The 21,108-nt window shown below is 43.7% G+C and overlaps 1 protein-coding gene across 1 annotated transcript in view; it reads right to left on the bottom strand.

Moving 5' to 3' along the window:
* The window catches only part of LOC144511056 (cation channel sperm-associated protein 2-like), a 42,807-nt gene extending 22,115 nt beyond the window's left edge, over positions 1-20,692 (bottom strand). The window contains exons 1-4 of the mRNA XM_078241028.1: positions 20,583-20,692; positions 12,079-12,147; positions 11,034-11,206; positions 5,771-5,932 (exon numbers count right to left, since the gene is read on the bottom strand). Coding sequence (XP_078097154.1) covers positions 5,771-5,932; positions 11,034-11,206; positions 12,079-12,147; positions 20,583-20,607 — 429 coding nt within the window. The 5' untranslated portion in view covers positions 20,608-20,692. The remainder of the gene's footprint in view (positions 1-5,770; positions 5,933-11,033; positions 11,207-12,078; positions 12,148-20,582) is intronic.
* Positions 20,693-21,108: the final 416 nt, after the last annotated feature.

Genomic DNA, 21,108 nt, shown 5'->3' with positions numbered 1-21,108 from the left:
TAGAATGGATAAAAAGTTCATTGTCAATTTGTAGCACACAACACAGCATATGCCTTTAGTTTTATACTCATTGTGACAACAAAGTAGACAGGAGGCAGATGGTAAAATTATCACCATGCAGTCAAAGTATCCTGAAATCACCACTTTTTCTGAATAGCCAAGGACTTCAAAATTATCCTTAAATTTCTTTGAGCCTGGGGCATGCATCCATGATGAAGTTGCTTAAAGTGCAGCAACGAGGGTGGAAAATCTGGCAGCAGCCAGAAATACTGAACCTCCAACCCAACTAAGCACCATGGCAAAAGCTCAGTAAAATCTGGTGTGGATGAGATTTCTGTATGGCCCACAAAATATCTGTGATGTCGGAGGAGACTTGGCTGGTGGGATGGCCTTCACCACAAGAAATTCTACCTCTTGAGAAGCTATAAATCGAAGCCAACAAGAGCAGAGTGGAAGGATGCAAACGGAGCCCGCCGAGGTTTCGGGACAGAATCATGGACTTGGCACATCATAGAATAGGAACAGGAGCAGGAGCAGTACCGCAATTCCATTTGCATTCTTTGCTCCATGTCCTTTATACCAACACAAAACAAAAAGGTAGCCATCTCAGTGTTGAAAGTTGCAACTGACCTAGCAACCACAGCCTTTCAAGAAGGATATTTTACCTATTTCCACTGCCCTTTCGGCTGATTTCATTCTTACATAACCTAGCTCTAGGTCATATTATACCCTCTTGTTCTGGATCCCTCCCAGAGATAATAACTTTGTTGCATCTCCCCAATCAATTCCCTTTATCATTTTAAATACATATTGATCACATTCAACCTTCTAAACTCTACAGGCAATGCAAACTAAAGTTATTCAAACTTCTTTCATAATTTAACCCATAACTTCTGGGCCTGAATTTTCAGGATCGTGAGCACCCGGCGCCCGCCATCCCAAGAGTCCATACATATTACAACAATATTTTGCAGGTTGACACTCAATCTATTTGACTGCGTTATGAACACACTGGTTGAGGAGAATATCACAGCTGTACTGCGGGAGGACACCTCGGAGGGCTCATACAGTGAGGTAATATGGGGTAGAGCTCAGGAATAGGAAGGGTGTAGTCACAATTTTGTGGGTTTGCTACAGGCCTCCCAATAGCCAGCGGGAAATAGAGGAACAGATATGTAGGCAGATTTTGGCAGGGTGTAAAAGTAACAGGGTTGTTGTGGTGGGAGATTTTAACTTCCCCGATATTGACTGGGACTCACTTAGTGCTAGCAGTGTGGATGGACAGAGTTTGTAAGGAACATCCAGGAGGGCTTCTTAAAACAGTATGTAGATAGTCCAACTAGGGAAGGGGCCATACTAGACCTGGTATTGGGGAATGAGCCTGGCCAGGTGGCCAACGTTTCAGTGGGGGAGCAGTTCGGGAACAGTGACCACAATTCAGTAAGCTTTAAGGTACTAAAGGATAAAGATAAGTGTAGTCCTCAGGTTAAGGTGCTAAATTGGGGTAAGGCTAATTACAACAATATTAGGCAGGAACTGAAGAATGTAGATAGGGGGCAGATGCTTGGAGGGCAAATCAACATCTGGCATGTGGGAGGCTTTCAAGTGTGAGTTGATAGGGATTTAGAACTGGCACATTCCTGTAAGGATGAAGGATAAGTATGGCAATGTTTGGGAACCTTGGATAACGAGAGATATTATGAGCCTAGTCAAAGAGAAAAAGGAAGCATTTGTCAAAGCTAGGAGGCTGGGAACACATGAAGCAAGTGTAGAATACAAGGAAAGTTGAAAGAAACTTAAGCAAGGAGTAAGAAGGGCTAAAAGGGGTCATGAAAAAGCATTGGCCAGCAGGATTAAGGAAAATCCCAAGGCTTTTTATATATATATAAAGAGCAAGAGGGTAGCCAGGGAGAGGGTTGGCCCACTCAAGGACAAGGGAGGGAATCTATGTGTGGAGCCAGAGGAAATGGGAGAGGTATTAAATGAGTACTTTGTGTCAGTATTCACCAAAGAGAAGGACTTGGTGGATGATGAGTCTAGGAAAGGATGTGTAGATAGTTTGAGTCATGTTGAGATCAAAAGGGAGGAGGTATTGGGGTTCTTCAGAAACATTAAGGTAGACAAGTCCCCAGGGCCTGATGGGATATACCCCAGAATACTGAGAGAGGCAAGGGAGGAAATTGCTGGGGCCTGGAGAGAAATCTTTGTATCCACACTGGCTACAGGGGAGGTCCCAGAGGATTGGAGAATAGCCAATGTTGTTCCTTTGTTTAAGAAGGGTAGCAAGAATAATCCAGGTAATTACAGGCCGGTGAGCCTTACATCAGTGGTAGGGAAATTATTGGAGAGGATTCTTCGAGACAGGATTTATTCCCACTTGGAATTAAGTGGACGTATTAGTGAGAGGCAATATGGTTTTGTGAAGGGGAGGTCGTGTCTCACGAACCTGATCGAGTTTTTCGAGGAAGTGACGAAGATGATTGATGAGGGTAGGGCAGTGGATGTTGTCTACATGGACTTCAGTAAGGCCTTTGACAAGGTCCCTCATGGCAGACTGGTGCAGAAGGTGAAGTCGCATGGGATCAGAGGTGAGCTGGTAAGGTGGATACAAAACTGGCTCGGTCAATGAAGACAGAAGGTAGCAGTGGAAGGGTGCGTTTCTGAATGGAGGGCTGTGACAAGTGGTACTCCTCAGGGATCAGTGCTGGGACTTTTGCTGTTTGTAATATATATAAATGGTTTGGAGGAAAATGTAACTGGATTGATTGGTAAGTTTGCGGACGACACAAAGGTTGGTGGATTTGCAGATAGCGATGAGGACCATCAGAGGATACAGCAGGATATAGATCAGTTGGAGACTTGGGCGGAGAGATGGCAGATGGAGTTTAATCCGGACAAATGTGAGGGAATGCATTTTGGAAGGTCTAATACAGATAGGAAATATACAGTAAATGGCAGAACCCTTAAGAGTATTGATAGGCAAAGGGGTCTGGGTGTAAAGGTACACAGGTCACTGAAAGTGGCAATGCAGGTGGAGAAGGTAGTCAAGAAGGCATATGGCATGCTTGCCTTCATCGGCCGGGGTATTGAGTTTAAAAATTGGCAAGTCATGTTGCAGCTTTATAGAACCTTAGTTAGGCTACACTTGGAATATAGTGTTCAATTCTGGTCGCCACACTGCCAGAAGGATGTGGAGGCTTTGGAGAGGGTACAGAAAAGATTTACCAGGATGTTGCCTGGTATGGAGGGCAGCTATGAGGAGAGGTTGGAGAAACTTGGTTTGTTCTCACTGGAGCGACAGAGATTGAGGGGAGATCTGATAGAAGTCTACAAGATTATGAGAGGCATGGACAGAGTGGATAGTCAGAAGCTTTTTCCCAGGGTGGAAGAGTCAATTACTAGGGGGCATAGATTTAAGGTGCGAGGGACAAGGTTTAAAGGAGATGTACAAGGCAGATTTTTTACACAGAGAGTAGTGGGTGCCTGGAACTCGTTGCCGGGGGAGGTAGTGGAAGTGGATATGGTAGTGACTTTTAAGGGGCGTCTTGACAAGTACATGAATAGGATGGGAATAGAGGGATATGGTCCCCAGAAGAGTATAGGGTTTTAGTTAAGTTGGGCAGCATGGTTGGTGCAGGCTTGGAGGGCCGAAGGGCCTGTTCCTGTGCTGTAATTTTCTTTGTTCTTTGTATCCTATCCCTGCCGACCCCGACAGGCCCATGCCATTTCACACTCCTTTTGGCCTTTAGCCTTCTGCATTACTACCTGGTCAGGTGGCAGTTCTTGAATATCTGAAAAGAGAAAGGCACAGGGCAGGGTTGGAATGAGGGGGAGGATGATGGTGAAGATAAAAAATGCATGCTGACACTATCTGCATCATGTAGAGGCTGTGTGAGGAGAAGAAAGTGAAATATGAGGAGATAAGATTTGGTCGGAATGTGCGGTCATCTTTTATGCTCTCAGGGCCACTGCTGTCCAAGGCCTAATGACAACTGTTCCAATTATGGCGACTACTGTCTCCGATATGGTACAAGGGCCTTTCACTCTGCCTGTCTCCTGCTGGAAAGATATGTTCCACCTTGTCTGACAAGAGGGAAGTATATCAGTGAGTGTGGTGCAATGTGCGTGGGTGATTCGGTTGCCATGTTTGAATAGCAGGCAGTGTGTGCATGCTGTGTGGTGTCGGTGTGAGGCTTCAAGCAATGCTAAATACGTGATAGTGAGGTGAAGCTATGGACGTGGATAATGAGCATGTTTGATAGAAAATGCTGGTAGGTGAGTGAAGTGGTATGGTACATATGGCCATACATAGCCTTAGTATGTCAGGCTAGTGGTTCAGTTGGTAGAATATGGCATTGGAAGATAAATTTACTGATCTTGACATTTCACATGAGATCATTAAACTTTATGTGTTCTCAGGGTTCTCCATGACATCTGTGGCTATCTGCTCTCATTCCTTTCTAATGCTTGTCTGGACGGCCCCCTGGCTTTGTGTGAATACAGGACATCTCTATTACTTTTCACTTCCTGTACTAAGGCCTCAAGTACTGCATCAAACTTTGTGTGCCTGCTTTCTGCCATTTTATGGCATCTTCACGCTTACTGTAGATCAGACACTCTTCCACCACCTGCTTCCAGTCCTTGCTGCAACCAGAATGCACCTTGACCTTTAAGAGGTACGGGCTGGCTTAAGGTCAAGCAAGCTAATTTTAAATAGTGCTAGCTTCACACAAACCTGCCACCTCCCCCTCCCACCCCACCCCCGCCACCCCTACAGCTCATGTAGCCAGTATCAATGTAGCCTAGTCCATCCGCAACCCAGCCTCCTCTCTATTGACTTCATCTACACTTCCCGCTGCCTTGGGAAAAGAGCCAACAGAGTCAAGGACCCCACACATCCTGGACATACTCTCTTCCACCTTCTTCCGCCGGGAAATAGATATAAAAGTCTGAAAACATGTACCAACAGACTCAAGAACAGCTTCTTCCCTGCTGCCATCGGATTTTTGACACATTAAGCTGATCCTTCTCTTCACCCTATCAGTAACTGCAACACTATATTCTGCACACTACCCTTCCCTTCCCCCCATGTACTCTATGAACAGTATGTTTTGTGTGTATAGCATGAAAGAAACAATACTTTTTACTGTATATATGTATAATACATGTAACAATAATAAGTCAATTCAATTCAAGTGTGGCTTCTTCCCATGTTTGAATGGACACAGGTTAATTGTACATCATGATTGGATGGATATCAAATTTTTAGCCCAAAGATATTGGGCGCGATCTTACTGCCCACTCACGCCAAGCTCCCGCTGCAGTAAAGATGGAGATTTTGGTGACAAGCCAAATCTCCATTCACTGCAGCGGGATGGGAAAATTGGGGAAAATGGGAAGTCGGAGAGGACAGATGTGATGGATAAACAGATTTAAAGTAGGATAGGGTATGTGCAACTGAATTTCAGAAGGGTTGAGTTGAGAGGCTAGCAGGGAGCAGTTGAACATTAAAGTTTGGGAGTGCTTAATTGGCAGAAGGATTCATTTACAGGTGGAAACATAAAATTTTGGGGCGATCACAATAAGTGGTCTTGGTGATGGTCAGGATTTGAAGTTTACACCTCAGAGCTAAACAGGATTCCAAGATTCTAACAGACTCTGTCAATGGAACTTTAACTAATTATGTCAGCTTTAAATTGCAAATGTAAGATTTGTGCTGCCCACGTACATTCACTTTACCCACATTTGTAGGCAATTAATGTAACTTTACCCTGAACGCTTTTGTCATAGCCAATAAAATCAACCGCACTTGATGAAATCTTCTCATCATTTTCAAAGAACGTAAAGCTCTGAAGATTCGAATAACTTTTAAGAAGTGAAGTTCAATGCTAGTTTTCAGATGAGTTCCTTTGACGAGCTCTGGGACGAGAGACTGGTTTCAAAAGAGAATCAGAAATATTCATGAGTTTTATAAACATTGCAGTTTCCTTCAGTGCACTTGAGAGTTTGGTGGAGCAGATTTATGTGAACATTGGCTGGAATTTTCCGACCTCGCCTGTGGCTGGGATTCTCCGGTCCTCCTGCAGTCAGTCAATGAAAATTTGGCTGAGCGACAAATTCTCTGTTCACGCTGGCAGTGAAGGGGTGAACGAGATCGGAGAATTAGAGCCATAGTTGTTCTATATGTTATTAACTGGATCCACACCATTTGGTGAAATTAAAATAAAGACCAAGCTATTTTCATTGCTGGAGAGTGTATATAGACTTAGTTCACAGTCAACACTCCTCCATCCTTCCAATCTTCCAGTTATCCCCATTTGTAGGTGTATAAATACTCATCACATGTAATTGCCATTAAACCAGAATAATGTAATTAATAAGACATTGTATTGGGAAATAGAGATAGTTTAAGTAATTTATATTTGTATTGTGTGTGTTAGGAATAAGATACAAGTTTAAGTGAGCTTAATTTTGTGTTTCTGTCTTTGTGTGCTAAGAAAGGGTTAATAATTTCAGTTTTAGTTTTCCTTTGATCTTTGCCTGCATCATTGTAAGGTTTCATATCCCTAAAGCAAACACAGGGTACAAAAAAAAGCTTAGCAACCAGAGGTCCACCCGAAAAGTGGAAGCACTTGGATTTCAGTTTGGAACCAGATAACCCATAGACAAAAAACATTCCACAGAAACAGCTGGAACAGATGGGACAACACACAAGGACAGAAAATCAGTTGTAAGCTAAAGAATAGAAAGTTCCAGAAACCAGGAAAGTGGCTGAGACACTGGGCGGAGGTGAAGTGCTATAAGAGGCCTATTCTTTTGATTGAATTTAACCCCAACAGGCCTTTTTCCCTAAATTTCATGGATCTTTGCACCAAGAAATTTCCACGAATGGCATTATTAATGAGTGAACAAAGTCAATAAACTCTCTCACATGGAAAAGCTCTATGGCTGGAATTTTACCACCCTGCCTGCCATGGGAATTGGAGCGGACGAGGGGCGGACCATGGAAAGGTCTGTTGACCACGGGCGGGCTTTTACGGTTTCAGGATGAGCGAGGCTGTAAAATCCCACCCTATGTCTTAGTTTTGACTTCACCGACTGATATGGATCCTGCTGATACCCAAGACCAGAAATCAAGTATATACATTGAACAGGGCTAAATTCCAGGAAACAACAGAACAGCCAAAGCAAATAAATTGGAAATAGATGCTCAATAGTCTCAGTAGAAACAAACATAATCCATTCAAAGGATAAATGCAACCTTAGCACAAATAAGATGAGGCTAAATAAGTGTGATCCTGAGAATATATATAAAATAATTGATATACAGATGAAAAACAACTGCTACAAATACAGGAAGGAAAAAAGGAAGAGGTTCACTGGGATGACCCTAAGAAAATGAAGAAAACGTTAAAGAATGGTCAGCAGGCAAAGTGCAAAATCGCCAAGATTTCTTCAATGGCATCCTCCAAACCCACGACCTCTACCACTGAAGAAAAAGAGCAACAGTCATGGAAATACTGCCACCAGCTGCAACTTTTCCTCCAAGTGACCCACCTTCCTGACTTGGAAATATATTGTCATTCTTTCATCATTGCTGTGTCAAATTCCCGAAACTCCCTCCCCTGAAGCACTTTGGTTATACCTACATTACACGGAATTCAAGAAAGCAGCTCAACACCACCTTCTCAATCACAGTTATGGATGTACAATAAATGCTGGCCTTGATGGTGATGCCGGCATCCCAGAAATGAATTTTAAAAAAAGAGGCACTGCAAAAGAATCATGGCAGCAAAAGTTAAACAATATTTAATTATTCTAACAGAAAATGCTGGACAAACCCAGCAGGCCTGACAGCATCTGTGGAGAGAAAAACACAATTAACGTTGTGAGTCCATATGACCCTTCTACAGAACTTCTGCAGAGGGATCATATGGGTTGAAATGTTAACTCTGTTCTGACCCAGGTCAGAAACTCCAAGGGTTTTATGAAGTCAATCTAGACCATAGGTTTTCAACTTTGATTTTGGCATGGACGAGCATTAGATGTTTCACTCCAGGTATGATTCAAGTGTCCCACTAGGAAGCTTTTATCAAACAAAATTTATTTAAGCAAACAGTTAACATATAATAAGAAAATTAGCATAACTTTTACCAATTACAAAAAAAAGCCCCATGATATTTTGTAAACATTAACAGCGAAGTATACTGTTCCAAATCAAACAACCTCCACAAACATGCACCCCCGTTCTAGGCTTGGCACAGAAAGCAAGTATGCTCATGTGATGCTGGATATTGTAGCTTTTTAACACCTGCTGTGAATTGGCCCTTTGGATGTTGAAATGAAACTCTGACTTCCCAGTCCTGGAACTTTAAGCAGTCCTTGAGAGAGAGAGAGATAGAGACGCTGCTTGATTTTAGCTTCTAGCTAGCAACTCACCGACAGCAGAATTTTCACTCCAGAGAGAGAGAGGAAAGAAACTTTACTTTCAGTCTGCAGTCCAAACAGCTTTTGACAAAGTGAAACTAAAACCTTGGATTTCTCCTGTGGGAAAAACACTGTCCAAAGCCAGCACCTGACCATGCTCCACCCAACAATTTCAAAAGGGTCAGAAAACTCCAGGACACTATATTAGCCCAGATAAAAATAAACAAGATGCCTATTATATTGCTTTAGCAACAATTGGAGGACACTGGCTCAGACATCGTGGCAACAATAACATAAGGGCCTGTTTTTAAAAAGCTGCAGAGAAACATGATTAAAATAAATTTCTTAAGGCACAGTATCGTCACATCTGTTTCTCTCTCTCCACAGATATTGCCAGACCTGCAGAGTTTGTCCAGCATTTTCTGTTTTTATTTCAGTTTACCAGCATCTGCAGTATTTTGCTTTTATTAAACTATTCTAAGGTGAGAAAACTATAAGAATGTAAACAGGGTTTAAATGGAGCATGAACACAAAATGGTAATTATGATGAATTAGTGCTTCCTGCATATATTTACTCAGGGAGGAACGGAGCATCAAGCTGCCCAAAACAGTGATAACCTAAACAAAATAACCAACTTTAATGAAACAAGTAAGATGGAAGTATTAAAACGGTTTAAAAGACCTCATTACAAATAAGTATCCTTGGATAGATGATATTATAGAATCATAGAATTCCTACAGTACAGAAAGAGGCCATTCAGTCTATCGAGCAGCACTGACAACAATCCTACCCTAACCCCGTAACCCCACATATTTACCCTGCTAATCCCCCCGAAACTAAGGTCAATTTGGCATGGCCAATCAACCTAATCCACACATTTTTGTACTGGAAACCAGAGCACTCGGAGGAAGCCCACACAGACACAGGGAGAATGTGCAAACTCCACACAGACAGTGACCCAAGCCGGGAATCGAACCTGGGTCCCTGGCGCTGTGAGGCAGCAGTGTTAACCACTGTGCCACTGTGGTGTCCTACTTATCCTAGGATACTGAGAGAGGACAAGGAGGAGATTTGTAGGAATCTGATAACCCTAAGGAATTACTAGACATAGGTGAGGAATCCGTAGATTGGAATCAGATTGGATATAGTGCCCATATGCAAAAAAGGGGAACAAAACAGACACAGGAAACTACAGATCCACTGGTCTTATTTTCATTCCATGTAAAACTGAGGGAATATCTGTCCAATTGTATCCCAGTAAACAATCCATCACACAGATTTAGGACAGGAAGAACCCGCCTGAGAAATGTCCTCGCTTCCTATGGAATTGAAAAGCAAAATGGACTGTGGGATTGGAGCTCAATAGAATACCTAAATTTCCAGATCTATTGGGCAAATTTCATACAGAAGTTTAATTTAAAGGAGTGGGGTCCCTGTGAATAGATAAGAATTTGGCCAAAGGGTAGAAAACAATTAGGACTCATTATTAGCATCATGTCAGGGTGGGGTTAATTATTGAGGAGTGTAGCCAAGGCTTAGTGTTGGGGGCACCATTTTTCCTAATTTTTATAAATGACCGCGTTTCAGAAACTCAATGCAAAGTGGTCAAAAGAGCAGGTTCAGTAAAATTGGAAGAGGCAGTTTGGAGTTTGCAGAATGTGATGGATAAAATATATGTTGGTCCTGTGTTCATAAAATCCCTACTGTGCAGAAGGAGACCATTCGGCCCATCGAGTCTGCACTGACAACAATCCCACCTAGGCCTTATCACTACATATTTAACCCGCTAATCCCTTTAACCTACGTATCCCGGGACACTAAGGGGCAATTTTGCATGGCCAATGTATCTAACTCGCACATCTTTGGACTGTGAGAGGAAACCAGAGTACCCGGAGGAAACCCACACAGATACGGGGAGAACGTGCAAAGCCCACACAGATAGTGACCCAAGCTGGGAATCAAACCTAGGTCCCTGGAGCTGTGAGGCAGCAGTGTTAACCACTGGGCCACCGTGCCACCCAGTTCATTCAGGGAGGCAATTTTGAGCCAGCTCTCTTTGTCCATAGGAATGGCAGCACATGCTCAAACTCCGGAGAGACTCAGAAAATGTAAATTGTGCCAGCGAGTTTTCGAGTTCTGATCTTCCAATCTCCTCGCCGGCAGAGTAGCGTGAAGTATGCCACAGGACCCCAGGAAGCTCATTTTAATATATTACCATGTCAATTGCTAGCATTCTCTCCGGGACTCCCCTCCTCACTAGATATTCAGCAGGTGCTGACCTTTTCTTCGCTCTGACGAAGAATCATCCTATCTTAAAATATTGGCTCTGTTGTTCTCTTCTCCACGGATACTGTCAGACCAGCATTTTCTGTTTTTGTTTCAGATTCCAGCATCCGCAGTAATTTGCTTTTACATTGAGAGAGTTGATCCTGACGCTATCACTGACAGGGGACTGCTACTGGCTGAGAAGGCCATATTGGCAATTTTATTTCTCAAGCTATACAGGGCATCACAAGAACATTAAATAAGTGAAGCCTCTATTTAAGTGAAGGAGGAAGGAGAATTAAATAATTCTAATGAAGTCCACTGAATCACAAAATCTTACCGTAATTAGAGTAATCAAGTCAAACACATTCCAGCCACTTTTCCAAAAATTTACAAAGTCGTGCAGCCACCTGAGTATGATTTCACATGTCAAAACTGAAAGAATGCACCATTCGATGATCATTAACATAGTCCTTATGGCATGGAATTTTGGCCCTTGTTTGTTAGCGACATCTGAGAAAGTATCATGTATCATCGCGTTATAAAAAGTTATCAGAGAGAAAAATGGGTACGGGTCTACACTCTATCTAAAATGCTACAAGATTATAATGTTTTACTTATTTCACAATACATGTAGTAAACCAGAATTTTAAAAGTTTCAAAATTTTCCATTAATTTCTATCATCGCTATTTGCTGTGAGGGTTTAACACAAAGCTGATATTTTTAAATCTCTCAAAATGATAGATACCTTTGGAAGAAAGTGGCCTGCTGATAAAATATAACAATCAACACTTTGAAATTAGTATGCCCCTCTCCTGCTCATCGATCAAGGTCCTCACCGGTGAGGATCACGTATAGTCCCCACCAACTGGGACCTGACGTGATGACCAGAGGCCATTGAAGCCCCCCCCCACCCCTCCCCCCTCTCCCCACCCGTCCCCCCACCCCCCTCCCCCCTACTCCCCCCCCCACCCCCCCACCCCCCAACTCCCCCCCCACCCCCCAACTCCCCCCCACCCCACCCCCCACCCCCCCAACCCCTCCCCACCCCCCCACCCCCCACCGCCCCCCCCCCCCACCCCCCCCCCCCCCCCCCCCCCACTGCCCCCCACTGCCCCCCCCCCCCCTCTTCATGATACAGGAAGGGAGGAGCAGAGTGGAGCAGCAATCCAATGGTGATTGCTACTCATCAGGTGATTTAGCCAATTATCTATTTTATATTCCCGAGGTGATTATCGTCGGTATTACTGCACCTCACTGCATTTGGAAGGAGCAATTGCTCCCAATTGTAACCTCATTGTTATCAACCTGTTTCATTAATTTTGTATTTGGATTGTCTAAATCTAACATAAATTGAAGGAGGGGAAATTGCTTTTTCTCTTACCTACTAAAACACCAAATACAATAGTGTTGAGGATAATGAGATACAGAATTAGGTTTCTGAAAAATGAACCTGTTTGACTGATCAGGAAAATTTACAGCATATTTTTGTCAAATCCATTAATCAATTGAATTCCATCACAATATCAAAACCATTTTCAGGAAACAAATATTTAAGAAAATGTTAAAATAATGGGGCTGAAGAAGTAAAAAGATGAATATGTTCCAACCTTACTACTCAATGGCACAGTGGTTAGCACTGCTGCCTCACAGCCCCAGAGTGAGGGTTCAATTCCAGCCTTGGGTCACTGTGTGGAGCTTGCACGTTCTCCCCGTGTCTGCATGGGTTTCCTCCGGGTGCTCCGGTTTCCTCCCACAGTCCAAAGATATGCGGGTTAGGTTGATTGGCAATGCTGAATTGTCCCTTAGTGTCAGGGAGACTAGCAGGGCAAAGACGTGTGATTATGGGGAAAGATCCTGGGTGGGATTGTTGTTGGTGCAGACCCGATGGCCCCGAATGGCTTCCTTCCCCACTGTAGGGATTCTATGATTCTATAATTGAAATCAGCCCAGCTTTTCATTACTGACTACTTGTAGAGGTTACATTTTTCCATATTATCATTCATTAAAACCTTACTAAAGAAACATGTTCAAAAGCAACACGTCTTTCTGAATAAAATCTCTAATACACTGGGAAGGTGAAGCAAATATTTCATGTACCAAACATATTGGAAACATTCCCGATTATGGGTGTGACTTTGCAATTGTGATTGTACTGAATGGCGGGGTAGGCTTGAAGGGCCTGTGGCCTACTCCTGCTTCTATTTCTTGTGTTTCAGTGTGTTTTGTGTTGCAGTTTTGACAACATTGTTTTCTTTGACCATTCACTATTGTGTAATAGTTTATTAACATAAAATTGAGGTGCCCCTGGGACACATTAGATGATGTATTGGATGCATTGGGATCAATGGATAGGCTCACCAATGTCAACAGCATTTAAGGGGCTTCTGGCCACCTTTAAAGCTATTATTGGGAAAGCAGAATGGATGCAACAACTCAAAGGTGCTTTACTGATGTAGCTTTCAAGCCCCAATATCCTTGACAGAAGGATGATCTTACTTGATCTGGGATTGGAAGGGGTCATCTTCCAATCAAGATCTTCCTGGACAGAGGAAATACACAGAACAGAAAGCGAAAGCAATTATCTGAATTCTGAAGGAATGCTCATCCTTAACTTTTTTCGCAACCTCGGATACAGTGTGTGCCGAAGGTGCATCAAATATAAGCATTGCAGAGGAAACATGTACAGGCTCGGAGAACTGTTTATTCTCCAGCATATGTATATGCTGAAACACCACCAAACCATCTGAGTTATTCAGTTGTATGCTATTGTTTCAAGATTGTCAATATGACAACAATCTAATGTAGGCTCCTCTTCTCATTCTTTAGGTGTGCCCTGGTAGTCGCAGCAGTATTCAGTAACCACAACATGTCCAATATCATAGAATCATAGAATCCCTACAGTGCAGAAAGAGGCCAATCGGCCCATCGAGCCTGCACCGATAACAATCCCACCCAGGCCCTATCCCCGTAATCCAAAGTATTTATCCTGCTAGTCTCCCTGACAGTAAGGGACAATTTAGCATGGCCAATCAACCCAACCCACAGATCTTTGGACTGTGGGAGGAAACCGGAGCACCCGGAGGAAATCCACACAGGCACGGGGAAACTCCACACAGACAGTGACCCAAGGCCGGAATTGAACCCAGGTCCCTGGCACTATGATGCAGGTTTGCTAACCACTGTGCTACTGGACCACCCACCGTATCTGATATCATCTGGCAATACTTAGAAAGTTATGGGTCTGAATCTTACTCCAGAGACTTAAATACTTAGGGTGGGATTTTCCACCCGTGCTCGTCCCAAAACCAGAAAATCCCGCGCGAGGGTAGAGAGTCATAGAGGTTTGCAGCATGGAAACAGGCCCTTCTACCCAACTTGTCCATGCCGCCCTTTTTTTTAACCATTAAGCTAATCCCAATTGCCCATGTTTGGCCCAAATCCCTCTATACCCATCTTACCCATGTAACTGTCTAAATGCTTTTTAAAAGACAAAATTATATCCTCCTCTACTACTACCTCTGGCAGCTCGTTCCAGACACTCACCACCCTCTGTGTGAAACAACTGCCCCTCTGGATCCTTTTGTATCTCTCCCCTCGCATCTTAAACCTATGCCCTCTCGTTTTAGACTCCCCTACTTTGGGAAAAGATGTTGACTATCTAGTTGATCTATGCCCCTCATTATTTTATAGACTTCTATAAGATCACTCCTAGTCTCCTACGCTCCAGAGAAAAGTCCCAGTCCATCCAGCCTTTCCTTATAACTCAAACCATCAAGTCCTGGTAGCATCCTGGTAAATCTTTTCTGCACTCTTTCTAGTTTAATGATATCCTTTCTATAATAGGGTGAGCAGAACTGTACACAGTATTCCAAATGTGGCCTTACCAATGTCCTGTACAATTTCAACAAGACGTCCCAACTCCTGTATTCAATGTTCTCTCCAATGAAACCAAGCATGCCGAATGCCTTCTTCACTACTCTGTCCACCTGTGACTCCATTTTCAAGGAGCTATGAACCTGTACCTGTAGATCTCTTTGTTCTATGACACTCCCTAACACCCTACCATTAACTGAGTAAGTCCTACCTTGGTTCGATCGACCAAAATGCATCACTTCGCATTTATCTAAATTAAACTCCATCTGCCATTCTTCAATCCACTGGCCCAATTAATCAAGATCCCATTGCAATCCTAGATAACCTTCTTCATTGTCCACAATGCCACCAACCTTGGTGTCATCTGCAAACTTGCTAACCATGCCTCCTAAATTCTCATCCAAATCATTAATATAAATGACAATAACAGTGGACCCAGCACCGATCCCTGAGGCACTCCACTGGTCACAGGGCTCCAGTTTGAAAAACAACCCTCTACAACCACCCTCTGTCTTCTGTCATCAAGTCAATTTTGTATCCATTTGGCTATCTCACCCAGGATCCCATGAGATTTAACCCTTATGCAACAACCTACCATGCAGTACCTTGTCAAAGGCCTTGCTAAAGTCCATGTAGACAACATCAACTGCACTGCTCTCATTTCCCTTCTTACCCCTTCAAAAAACTCAATCAAATTTGTGAGACATGATTTTCCACTCACAAAGCCATGCTGACTATCCCTAATCAGTCCTTGTGTCTCTAAATGCCTGTAGATCCTGTCTCTCTCAGAATACCTTCCAATTTACTACCTCCCCATGTATACAAATGGAAGGGTAGAGTGTGGTGGAAATAATTTTTTGAGGTGTGTCTATTTCAATGCCAGGAGTATTGTAGGGAAGGCAGATGAGCTGAAGGCGTGGATAGACACGTGGAAATATGACATTATAGCCATTAGTGAAACTTGGCTAAAGGAGGGGCAGGACTGGCAGCTCAATGTTCCAGGGTTCCAATGTTTCAGGCAGGATAGAGGCAGAGGGATAAAAGGTGGGGGGGTGGCATTGTTGGTCAGGGAAAATGTTACAGCGGTACTCAGGCAGGATAGATTAGAGAGCTTGTCTACAGAGGCCCTATGGGTGGAGCTGAGAAACAGGAAAGGTATGACCACATTAATGGGCTTGTATTATAGACCACCCAATAGTCAGCGAGAACTGGAGGAGCAAATCAGCAGAGAGATAGCTGACAACTGCAAGAAACACAAAGTTGTGATAGTAGGGGATTTTAATTTTCCACATATAGATTGGGACTCGCATACTGTTAAAGGTTTAGACGGGGTAGAGTTTGTAAAATGTGTTCAGGAGAATTTTCTACATCAGTATATAGAGGTGCCAACTAGAGAGGATGCGATATTGGATCTCCTATTGGGAAATGAGTTAGGGCAGGTGATGGATGTGAGTGTGAGGGAACACTTTGGATCCAGTGATTATAGTGCCATTAGTTTCAACCTGATCGTGGATAAGGATAGATCTGGACCTCGGGTTGAAGTTCTGAACTGGAAAAAGGCCAAATTTGATGAAATGAGAAGGGATCTGGGAAGTGTGGATTGGCACAGGCTGTTCTCTGGTAAGGATGTAAATGGAAAGTGGGAGGCCTTCAAAGGAGAAATTTTGAGAGTGCAGAGTTTGCATGTTCCTGTCAGGATTAAAGGCAAAGTAAATAGGAATAAGGAACCTTGGTTCTCGAGGGAGATTGTAACACTGATTAAGAGGAAGAGAGAGTTGTATGAAATGTACAGGCAGCAAGGAACACATCAGATGCTCGAGGAGTATAAAAAGTGCAAGAAGCTACTTAAGAGGGAAATCAGGAGGGCTAAAAGAAGACATGAGGTTGCTTTGGCAGACAGAGTGAAGGAAAATCCAAAGAGCTTCTATAGGTATGTTAGGAGCAAAAGGATAGTGAGGGATAAAATTGGTCCTCTTGAAGACCAGAGTGGTACACTGTGTATGGAATCAAAAGAGATGGGGGAGATACTAAATGGTTTTTTTGCATCTGTATTTACTGAGGAAACGGGCATGGAGTCTACGGAAATAGGGCAAACTGGTAGGGAGGCCATGGAACATTTACAGATTAAAGGGGAGGAGGTGCTCGCTGTCTTGAGGCAAATCAGAGTGGATAAATCCCCGGGACCGGACAGGGTATTCCCACGGACCTTGAGGGAAGCTAGTGTTGAACTTGCAGGGGCCCTGGCAGACATATTTAAAATGTCAGTATTCACGGGGGAGGTGCCGGATGATTGGAGGGTGGCTCATGTTGTTCCGTTGTTTAAAAAAGGTTCCAAAAGAAATCCGGGAAATTATCGGCCAGTAAGTTTGACGTCGGTGGTGGGCAAGTTATTGGAAGGTGTGATAAGGGATAGGATCTACAAATATTTGGATAGACAGGGACTTATTAGGGAGAGTCAACATGGCTTTGTGCATGGTAGGTCATGTTTGACCAATCTATTAGAGTTTTTCGAGGAGGTTACCAGGAAAGTGGATGAAGGGAAGGCGGTGGATGTTGTCTACCTGGATTTCAGCAAGGCCTTTGACAAGGTCCCTCATGGGAGGTTAGTTAGGAAGGTTCAGTCGCTGGGTATACATGGGGAGGTAGTAAATTGGATAAGACACTGGCTCAATGGAAGAAGCCAGAGAGTGGTTGTGGAGGATTGCTTCTCTGAGTGGAGGCCTGTGACTAGTGGTGTGCTACAGGGATCGGTGTTGGGTCCATTGTTGTTTGTCATCTATATCAATGATCTGGATGATAATGTGGTAAATTGGATCAGCAAATTTGCTGATGATACAAAGATTGGAGGTGTAGTGGACAGTGAGGAAGGTTTTCAAAGCTTGCAGAGGGATTTGGACCAACTAGAAAAATGGGCTGAAAAATGGCAAATGGAATTTAACGCAGACAAGTGTGAGATATTGCACTTTGGAAGGACAAACCAAAGAAGAACGTACAGGGTAAATGGTAGGACTCTGAAGAGTGCAGTTGAACAGAGGGATCTGGGAATACAGGTACAGAGTTCCCTAAAAGTGACGTCACAGGTGGATAGGGTCGTAAAGAGTGCCTTTGGTACATTGGCCTTTATAAATCGGAGTATCGAGTATAAAAGTTGGAGTGTTATGGTAAGGTTATATAAGGCATTGGTGAGGCTGAATTTGGAGTATTGTGTACAGTTTTGGTCACCTAGTTACAGGAAGGATGTAAATAAGATTGAAAGAGTGCAGAGAAGGTTCACAAGAATGTTGCCGGGACTTGAGAAGCTAAGTTACAGAGAGAGATTGAATAGGTTGGGACTTTATTCCCTGGAGCGTAGAAGATTGAGGGGAGATTTGATAGAGGTGTATAAGATTTTGATGGGTATAGATAGAGTGAATGCAAGCAGGCTTTTTCCGCTGAGGCGAGGGGAGAAAAAAAACCAGAGGGCATGGGTTAAGGGTGAAAGGAGAAAAGTTTAAAGGGAATATTAGGGGGGGCTTCTTCACGCAGAGAGTGGTGGGAGTGTGGAATGAGCTGCCGGATAAAGTGGTAATGCGGGGTCACTTTTAACATTTAAGAAAAACTTGGACGGGTTCATGGATGAGAGGGGTGTGGAGGGATATGGTCCAAGTGCAGGTCAGTGGGACTAGGCATAAAATGGTTCGGCACAGACAAGAAGGGCCAAAAGGCCTGTTTCTGAGCTGTAATTTTCTATGGTTCTATGGTTCTAACAACTTACCCACTACAGATGTTAGGCTCAATGGCCTGTAGTTCTCAAGCTTTTCCCTGCAGCCCTTCTTAAACAAAGGCACAACATTTGCCACCCTCCAATCTTCAGGCACCTCACCTGTGGCTGTCGATGATTCAAATATCTCTGCTAGGGGACTCTCAATTTCCTCCCTAGCCTCCCACAGCGTCCTGGGATACACCTTATCAGGTCCCGGGGATTTATCTACCTTGATGCGCTTTAAGGCTTCCAGCATCTCCTTCTCTGTAATATGTACACTCCTTAAGACTTCACTATTTATTTCCCCAAGTTCCCGAACATCTATGCCTTTCTCATCAATGAATACTGATGAGAAATATTCATTTATCACCCATCTCTTATGGATCCGTGCATTGATGACCCTGTTGATCCTTAAGACGCACTATTCTCCCCCTAGTTACTCTTTTGCCCTGTCATTAGACCTTTGCCAGGTTTGCCACGATTCCTGTGGCAGACAAAGAACAAAGAACAAAGAACAGTACAGCACAGGAAACAGGCCCTTCGGCCCTCCAAGCCTGTGCCGCTCCTTGGTCCAACTAGACCAATCGTTTGTATCCCTCCATTCCCAGGCTGCTCATGTGACTATCCAGGTAAGTCTTAAACGATGTCAGCGTGCCTGCCTCCACCACCCAACTTGGCAGCGCATTCCAGGCCCCCACCACCCTCTGTGTAAAAAACGTCCCTCTGATGTCTGAGTTATACTTCGCCCCTCTCAGCTTGAGCCCGTGACCCCTCGTGATCGTCACCTCCGACCTGGGAAAAAGCTTCCCACTGTTCACCCTATCTATACCCTTCATAATCTTGTATACCTCTATTAGACCTCCCCTCATTCTCCGTCTTTCCAAGGAGAACAACCCCAGTCTACCCAATCTCTCCTCATAGCTAAGACCCTCCATACCAGGCAACATCCTGGTAAACCTTCTCTGCACTCTCTCCAATGCCTCCACGTCCTTCTGGTAGTGCAGCGACCAGAACTGGACGCAGTACTCCAAATGCGGCCTAACCAGCGTTCTATACAGCTGCATCATCAGACTCCAGCTTTTATACTCTATACCCCGTCCTATAAAGGCAAGCATACCATATGCCTTCTTCACCACCTTCTCCACCTGTGTTGCCACCTTCAAGGATTTGTGGACTTGCACACCTAGGTCCCTCTGTGTTTCTATACTCCTGATGACTCTGCAATTTATTGCATAACTCCTCCCTACATTATTTCTTCCAAAATGCATCACTTCGCATTTATCCGGATTAAATTCCATCTGCCACCTCTCCGCCCAATTTTCCAGCCTATCTATATCCTGCTGTATTGCCCGACAATGCTCTTCGCTATCCGCAATTCCAGCCATCTTTGTGTCATCCGCAAACTTGCTGATTACACCAGTTACACCTTCTTCCAAATCATTTATATATATCACAAATAGCAGAGGTCCCAGTACAGAGCCCTGCGGAACACCACTGGTCACAGACCTCCAGCCGGAAAAAGACCCTTCGACCACTACCCTCTGTCTCCTATGGCCAAGCCAGTTCTCCACCCATCTAGCCACTTCTCCTTGTATCCCATGAGCCTTAACCTTCTTAACCAACCTGCCATGTGGGACTTTGTCAAATGCCTTACTGAAATCCATATAGACGACATCCACGGCCCTTCCTTCATCAACCGTTTTTGTCACTTCCTCAAAAAACTCCACCAAATTTGTAAGGCACGACCTCCCTCTTACAAAACCATGCTGTCTGTCACTAATGAGATTGTTCCGTTCTAAATGCACATACATCCTGTCTCTAAGAATCCTCTCCAACAACTTCCCTACCACGGACGTCAAGCTCACCGGCCTATAATTTCCTGGGTTATCCCTGCTACCCTTCTTAAACAACGGGACCACATTCGCTATCCTCCAATCCTCAGGGGTGGGATGGGAAAATTCCTTCTTAATCTAGGCTGACACTTCAGACGAGAGTGTAATGCTGATGGAGGTGCTGTCCTTCGGGTAAAACTTCAATACAATGCCTTGTCCTCCCTCACATAGAGACCCAATGATTAGCTCAAGTAGCAATGTGAAGGTAGGAAAACTTGAGATCCTATGTGGCCTGCTGAGGTTTTATTTTCTGAACATGCTGCATGGATCATACGAGGCAATATTAACTTTCCTTTGCAAAAACAAAAGCCAATGTTAATTAAATTATTTTTTAAAGAATATTATAGAATTGATAGACTATCGATTTGATAAGGATACTATCCAGGATCCATTGTGCCCACATGTTGAGTGGTGGGTACTTGACATAGCGATTCTGAAGGCAGTTTCTCTGTCTGTGGCTTGAGGAGACATTTATATTTCGAACTGGATTAAAATCAAAGCGGACCAACTGCAGGGGATCTTCAATCATCAACTTGTTCAACTTCTTTGGATCTAAGGAACAATGAGTGAGGATCACTATAAATCTTTTTGTATTGATTCCATTATTTCTTTTGAGTTTTTATATATGTTTTCAATAAATGTGTTTCCATTATTTTAAATTTGTCACTTTCTAATTATAAAGTCATATTTCAGGTAATAAGTGTACGCTACAAGATGTGTACCGTAATGCTTTGGTGGTGACAGTATACAAGGGCAGAATTGCATTCACTTCTGGTCGCCACATTACAGGAAGGATGTGGAAGCTTTGGAGAGGGTGCAGCAGAGGTTTACCAGGATGCTGCCTCGATTAGAGGGTGTGAGCTATAAGGAGAGGCTGGACAAACTAGGGTTGTTTTCTCTGGAC

Source organism: Mustelus asterias, chromosome 24 (assembly GCF_964213995.1).
Source record: "Mustelus asterias chromosome 24, sMusAst1.hap1.1, whole genome shotgun sequence".
Taxonomy (NCBI): domain Eukaryota; kingdom Metazoa; phylum Chordata; class Chondrichthyes; order Carcharhiniformes; family Triakidae; genus Mustelus; species Mustelus asterias.
Note: the sequence above shows the minus strand (reverse complement) of the source record. Positions and strands in the feature narration are given on the sequence as shown.